Genomic DNA, 7,404 nt, shown 5'->3' with positions numbered 1-7,404 from the left:
CAAACCATTACATATGAAAAGTCTCAGATCAGTGACTGATTGCATCATTCTGAGTATTTCAAACATGGCAGTCAACACAAACAAAAGCACGTTTTGGTTAAAAAAATCTTCTAGAAGATAAATTTGTGTAGTCAGATTAACATCCTTTGGCTCTGGGTTTTTTTAGAGGCTCTGTTTTTTTGTTGTTGTTGTTATCGTATAATGCATGTTTTTGTTACTACAAAATAAAAGCATAGAAACAGAACTGAAATAGACAAGCTGGTGATCCGGTCACCAAGACAATGCTGAACTAATCATTGGTTAATGCTCAATGTGCAAGTGCAAAAAGGTGCTCTCCGTGATTAATTTCAACACAAGGTTTCAATGTGCTGCTGCATTTAAAGATAAACAGCAATTCTTTCAGTTTCAACGAATGATCAAATGACTGCGTTGTTACTGTGAGGGAAATGCAAGGAAAGAAATAAGTAAGGGCCAGACAGATTTGTTCTGATTTTGTTCCAAGTTGTTCTCTTAGAGGGATAATATTGGGGTGGGAGGGAACTATCCTTTTATAAAGTTATAAGTTGTAAAGATGTGGTTTCTGAACTTGTATTTTGATAGTTTAGCAATTTGGCAACATGTTGTTCCAGATAAAACACTGAGCTTGAGACAGAACTTTTTCAAAGTTGTAAATTTCTATGTAAGCACCATTTTTGATCTTTATGCTAAAAATAAAAACACGTTTGCTTCAACTTTACTTTAAATACTTAAGTAGATTTAATATAAAAAGTACTTTTGATACTTAAGTACAATATTTATATGTTTTAAGTTTAAGACTTTCACTCGAGTCATATTCTAAAAGGTTACTTTCACTTCTACCAAAGTAATTTTCTGGCAAGACATTTGTACTTTTACTCAAGTATTGCGTTTAGGTACTTTATACATCACTGGTTGAAGTGTAAAGCCAAGTTAAATATAGGCCTACATACATAAAATCCGTGCAAAAGCTCATTCTTTAAAACTTACCCTTGAGTGACCATTGAAGTCTTGTCTTTTCTCCTGAAATTTCACATCCTTCACAATATCCTCAAAACATCAATTAGACATGATATAACTAATACAATGACAAACTGTAGTTGGCTAAGATATTTACATCAAATTATGACATCTTGCTAGGTGAAAATAAACTTAGCCTCCTCTTGTTAAAATAAGCTTGTATTGTCAATAAAATTGTAATAAATCATTGGTAACCTTGTTGTTTCGAAAACCTGATAAATGGGACATGAGTTTATAAACATTATTTATCGTTTGACACCACACTCTTAAACATTATTCACCAAATTTACATTTACCGCCGGCGTCGAGTGCTTTTGACTTGTAAGCGGAAATACGTCATCAGCCAGGAAGAGAAGGTCAAAGAAAGTATGGCGGCGCGCTGTGTTATGCAATCCATAAGGACAGCGCTAAGATCGGTTCAAAGCGATTTTAACCCCAAGGGTTTCTTTCAGAGGATACCCGTTTTGGGAAGTGCTCCGTGTCGAGGACTTAGAAACGGTGAGTTTGTTGGAGCAGAAGCTTGTAGAAGAGGTTTGCGGAGCATCGGTCTTCGAAGATTATACAGCTGTCATAATTTTACAATGCATGACTTTACTAGATATTAATATAATATTTTCTGTGTATGTGTTGTGGACGCTTTCATTTTAAACGTCTGCATTAGAGAATGTGTTAAATTCGTGTATGTTGTGTTTTATAGTGGTGGAAAAGAAAGAAGGCAAGACGACAGTTGTAAGTAGTAGGCTAGCATTTGTCATATTTTGTATTGGTTCCCAAAACGAATCATTATTTGTAGTAAACTCACAGTAACCACTTTTTATGATCTCGCTACAATAATGTTATTAGTAGTAAAACTACAAATATTTTACTATAAGGGATATTTGTTATTTTATTTGTTGTAAAAGTCATACAATTAATATGTCAAAAGAAAACATGTTTATTACTATGCCTTTAAAAACAACTTGAATGCAATAGTAATGCTGCTTTTCTTTTTCACTATTTGAACAGATAGAGGGTGTTATAGAATCTACACCTGAGCGACCGCAGCCCCCCAACCCCACTGCTAAATGCCCCATTTATAGATGGAACTTACAAAACAAGTACAATTACATAGTAAGTTTACACATGTTAAATCATGTGATTCTGTATTGGTATGTAGCTCTGAAGTCACTTTAAATGTGCACATCTCACGTGTGATACAGGACGTGCTGCTCCTCAGTCAGTTCATTCGTTCAGATGGTGGGATGCTTCCGCGGCGTGTTACGGGTCTCTGTGCTCAGGAACATAACAAAATTGCAATATGTGTGCAGATGGCACATCGTGCAGGTGAGTTTTTGCATAAATTAGTTTTTCATCTACTTCATTTAAAGTAAACCTATTTGTTTTTGTGAAATGTGCATGTGATACTCTCTGTCATCCCAAAGTCTTTTTTATGCGCATATATCATGATCTCATTTGTATGTTTTTTATCTTTAAAAATCCGTTTCTTATTACATTCCAGGTCTTCTTCCAGATCATAGACCCCGCTTACCTGAAGGTCATGTTCCCAAACCCAAGCCCAACCCACCTCTCAACCGGTATTTAGCTTTATTAGCATTAGCATTAGAAAATAGATATCGTCACATCTTCGATGTGCAATATTTTATGTTTAGTTTAATTACTCATTAATAAAAATACCTCACGTTCTGTTTCAGGTATCTGACACGTTACTCTGTGAAGTCTGTGCAGCCCATCTTCAGGACGGGGCTGAAATGGTGCAAGAAAAGAATGCCTGTAGGACATCCCGCCTTAAAAAACAACATCCGATACAGTCCCAAGCCGTTGTACATAAAGCACTGATGGACAGAACAGTTTGCCCAATCAAAACAGTGACGCATGCTTCACGGCTACCGCAGAAAGGATCTATGGCACAGGATTAGGAACTCCTCTTGTTTCTAAATGGTTACGTGACTGATAATCGATGCTGATTCGATGAATTCGAGTGCTCTGAAACATCAAGACGTAAATGCAGAGATCTCTATAATTGTCCTGAGGTGAACTTGTACGTGCAGCCCTGTGACTGTGGTTACGCTCTGGTTTTGAAGAAAGTTGACATTTATATTACTGTAAAGACAGATGTCTAAATAAAATTGCTTTGTTTATCTCATCAACAGCTGTTTCTGTGTTTGCATGTGTTTGTGTCGGAGGGAAAGCAAGGTAAGCTTTCGTGACTGCCGTAGGGATGAAACACCAACGCAACTTTGGCTTTCCAAACAAGCTGACACATTTGTTTATGTTTTGCTCAAAAAGAAATACCAGCAAAGAAAATTACAGTGAAAGTCAGAGTTGACTGCATCTTCACGTTTAGAGGCTTCTTCTGTCTTTAAAACGTTACGATGCCACAATAAAGCAGAAACATAAAGGGCATCCTATAACATAAAGGGCAGGTCAAGATTCAGAAGTCCATCACCCATGTAGATGTATCCATGCTGAGGGGTCTGGGGAATGTGGAAGAAAGTGAGACCCAGCCACAGTAAGCTGCGTAACGCACAAACCGTGCCTCCCCGCTCAAACTGCAGACTCCACGACCCTACGAGAAGAACACACAAAGCAAACGCAGTGAACAAGACTGGCATTATCCGGCTCTGTGTGATCAAAGGGGAAAAAAGGCAGAAAGGATTCAGCATAAACTGAACCCAGATTATCAACCATTACACATAACCACTGACAGAAGCCAGACTCTTGATAGTGTGTCAGATGTTGAGGAAAATCTGGAAAACAAAACTAGAAGAGTTGACTCAGTTATGACTAACTATTATCACAATTTTGTATAAAGAAGAGGCATTACGGGGTCCGTCTGTCTGGGTGGCCCCTGAATTCATCCAGCTGCTGCTATTGGATAGCAACCAGTAAAGCAAAACATCACTCCATTCTAGTGAAGTCTGTGTGTGAATCATACTGTACATTCACCATAAAACATTAAAAGGTCGACATATTCAAGTCCAAATATTTAACAAGCGGCAGTTCTATAGGAGGTTTGTGTAAACGGACATGCATGTCGAAGTGCAATATAGAAACAAGTCAATACTCCCTAAGCCTTACAGTCTTAAAATGACAGTATATAAGATTGACAGATTGGAAAAGGAACTTCCATTAGCAGTAAATAAAAACATCCCCATGCATCTATTACAGTCTGGCTAAAGAGTCATGCGGTTGTACAATACTGTCTGCCTTTCCAAGTTCTTGGGAAATCTCAGCCAAACTCAGAGAAACTCGAGTGAAGTGGGGGGGGGGGTTGGTGGTAAATACCACTCATCATGATATACCCTTTCCCAGTATCCTCTACCCGCTACTTAAACCTGAACCTGTTCACCTCTGCAGACGTTAGATTTTTTCCATCTGACTGGTCAAGGGGAGAAGAAAAAAAGAGGAAACTGTTACACGGGAGGAAAAGTCTCCTGAACTAAAATACCTGCTCTACGTTTTCATTTAGCTTCCAAAGAAGAAACAAATCAACTTGGCCCGACTGGGTACTGCCTTAGGTGAGCTGTTATCCGAACAGATCACCTTTTTTAATGAAACAGCTGAGATGTTTCGAACACACTGGAGGTCTGGGCACGTCTCCAGCATGGTGGCCGCGTCTTCAAACTCTTCTGAGAAACAACAAAGCACCCTTCGCCTTTTAAAACTGTGTCAGATCGAGAGATATCTTTGATCTCCTACATCTTTGAAAGGTCACATCAAGCAGAAGGGGATTCTTATTTCTGCTCTTCTTGTTTTCAGACAGAATTAAAATGATAGGTAATTTGCTTAGCATGTAAAATAATTCCATCTAGAATCAACAGAATCAGATATTCCTCCAGGAGCTATACAGCTGCATCAATATAGCGGCCTGTAGTCTGCGCAGACGGCAGGCAAAGCTTCACCAAGCGTGTTTGACGAATACCTTTCATCAAACTTGTGATCCACTCGTGTGAATTTGCAAGCAAAAAAATAACATTTTTGATACTCGCTTCCAACTGACCAGCATGCCAAGAAGACACGCAAAGATCTATGACCATCTGAAACATTAACGATCGGTTTGGAAAGAGAACAAACAGAGAACATGAAATCATAGTTTGCCGAACAGGACCCCAGATGTCTCCTTGGCTTTGGTTCGTCCTCGGGCAGCTGCCAAATCATATCTGTCATTGCCCTGGGAAATCTAAAGCTACATGCGAACAGAACATTTCTTACACCCTCCTCATATTTCCCACCGCTGGTGAGACCCTCGAAATGCAATTTGCATGTCAGCATGGTTTTTTGGAAAGTACGGTGGTGTTAACAGGTGTTATTCACCTTACAATTACAAAGTAGAAGTTGGAGACGCGGTTCCCAGGATTGTGCAAAGAATAAAACAGTAATGACAGATTTGAATTGCTTTTAATTACCTTTGGGAATGTCCTCGCTCAGAGGGTCGAGGAAGTCGACAGCAGGGTTCAGGTCTGCCATTTCCAAGATGGATTTCATCTTTAGGTTTACCGGCTCGCGAAAGTGCAGGTAGTTGCGCAGTTTTGCAGCCTCTGTGGGATGTAGACCTGCCATCGTGTCAAAAAAGTTCAAACTAGATATGACAACATGAACAGAAGAGCTGTGATCAAAGTCAACTGATTGAACGATAAACATATTTTGGGAGAATTATGGAAGATAGGATCTGTTGTAATTGATCTCTTTGGAGATCTGAAATGATGCCAGCGGAATGGAAACGTATAAACACACAGCTGCAACCAATTTCCGGTAGAAAGTGTTTTTATCTGTACACACACACAACTGGAGAGAGTTTGACTGTTGCAAACCTTTAAAGCTCAGGTTTGTCTTCACTTTGCCACCAGGACTCTTAATAAATGCACCCCGGGGAACTACAGACGCATCTTTATCGATGTTAAACACAGTCACGGCCAGCCTGCTCTCTTCATTTACTTTTACCTGCGGAAAACACATTGCACGCATCATTAACATTTAACAAGCCCCCATTCAACAGGTTTATATGTTTAGTCCACCACAAGACCCAAATAAATACTAACAGTTTCTTTGAATCAAAACATTACCTTATAAACATCACATCCATCACTGTTTGAGTATTTTTCCCCTGCTGTCTCTCATCCACTAAGTGTAAATATTTTTAAAAACTCTCTTCTTGCAGATTAACAATGTGCATTTTGTAGAGAAATAAACACACCCTGTGATGCAGATGGACCAGATAGACCAAGAAAGATGGGAAGAAGCATTCTTTCATGTTTTTCCTGTTTGCACCGACACATCTGCACCATGTAACCCATCCTCCCCTCCTCTCTCACCGTGACTTCTTCCTCTTTAGTTTCGTCTCCCTCGCCCTGGGTGCGCATCTCTGTGTGCTGGTACTCATGGGATGGGTCGCCCGTGAACCGCCCCTCTGCTGCAAATTCTACATCTGCGATCATGGAGTCAGTGGCAGGGGGAAGCAGGTGCCAATCCAGGCAGTTTAAACTGTTCAAATATTTTTTTAAACGTTAAAATAAAAAATGTATAGTTTGTATGCGTTTGTGTGTACATGTTTAGCTAACAGTAATTATACCATTACAGGCCATTTACAAAAAAAATGTAAAGAACAGACAATAGGATTTCTTACCTGTATAACGTCTTTTTATTCTTCATTTCATCCTCTTCAATCCCTTGGGCAATGAAATAATCACATTTTATCCCCAAAATCTTTCCCCAGAATAAAACTCGGCTGAATTTGTAGTTTTTTTGCAGTATGACCAGAGAGGTTTGAAGTGAAGCTCTCTGTTCACCGCTCAGAGTCAAACCATCACCAGCAGCTAAATCCACAAAATAATGCAGACTATCAGAATCCATTTCCGTTTACTTATCAATCTATATATTTAAAACAATAAACATAGAATAGATAAAAGCTCAGTATTTATGTTGTTTGTCAGTTCACTAAAGCTAGCAGGCTAACTGGCCTCATTCTCAAGTTGCTCTGTGGTTGCTAGTGTAAACAAAAGCCCCAGTCAACTGTTGCCGTAGCAACTGTAAATCATAGCCAGAGGTGGGCCTACTAGAGGTACAAACTGAAATGTCTTGTTTAGAAAAATATATAAATCTGAGGTTTAGAAAAATATATAAATCTGAGGTTTATAACCGAGATTACAATTTTTGTGCTCGCATAAAAATAATGCCATTAAAACTGCTATTAACAATCTCTGCGTGTTGAAATATTAAATTATTATGGATGAACTTTTTGTGTTTAAAAATCAAGACGGGAGCAAGAGATAACACATTGCAGTAACAAGTTTCTGTTTATAAAAATGTGTCAACTACATTAGTTAACATAAACAATTCAGCATTTATTGATGTTAATTTATAGTAATTTCA

General features: G+C 38.7%; 2 protein-coding genes across 2 annotated transcripts; one reads left to right on the top strand and one right to left on the bottom strand.

Annotated features, from left to right (window-relative positions):
* The first annotated feature begins 1,376 nt into the window (after nt 1–1,376).
* Nucleotides 1,377–3,163, top strand: mrps18a (mitochondrial ribosomal protein S18A). Its single transcript, XM_057324333.1, has 6 exons — nt 1,377–1,533; nt 1,733–1,764; nt 2,041–2,145; nt 2,235–2,358; nt 2,534–2,609; nt 2,727–3,163. The coding sequence occupies exons 1-6, from the start codon at nt 1,404–1,406 to the stop codon at nt 2,869–2,871; spliced, it is 612 nt and encodes a 203-aa protein (XP_057180316.1). The 5' UTR covers nt 1,377–1,403; the 3' UTR covers nt 2,872–3,163.
* A 79-nt stretch (nt 3,164–3,242) lies between these two features.
* rsph9 (radial spoke head component 9) lies at nt 3,243–7,038 on the bottom strand. Its single transcript, XM_057324332.1, has 5 exons — nt 6,659–7,038; nt 6,348–6,516; nt 5,847–5,976; nt 5,442–5,588; nt 3,243–3,601 (listed from the first exon to the last, which is right to left on the bottom strand). The coding sequence occupies exons 1-5, from the start codon at nt 6,883–6,885 to the stop codon at nt 3,441–3,443; spliced, it is 834 nt and encodes a 277-aa protein (XP_057180315.1). The 5' UTR covers nt 6,886–7,038; the 3' UTR covers nt 3,243–3,440.
* Between the last annotated feature and the right edge of the window lie 366 nt (nt 7,039–7,404).

The sequence above is a fragment of the Triplophysa rosa genome, linkage group LG24 (genome assembly GCF_024868665.1).
Source record: "Triplophysa rosa linkage group LG24, Trosa_1v2, whole genome shotgun sequence".
Classification (NCBI taxonomy): Eukaryota; Metazoa; Chordata; class Actinopteri; order Cypriniformes; family Nemacheilidae; genus Triplophysa; species Triplophysa rosa.
The sequence above is the reverse complement of the archived record's forward strand: the minus strand, read 5'-3'. Positions and strand labels throughout refer to the sequence as shown.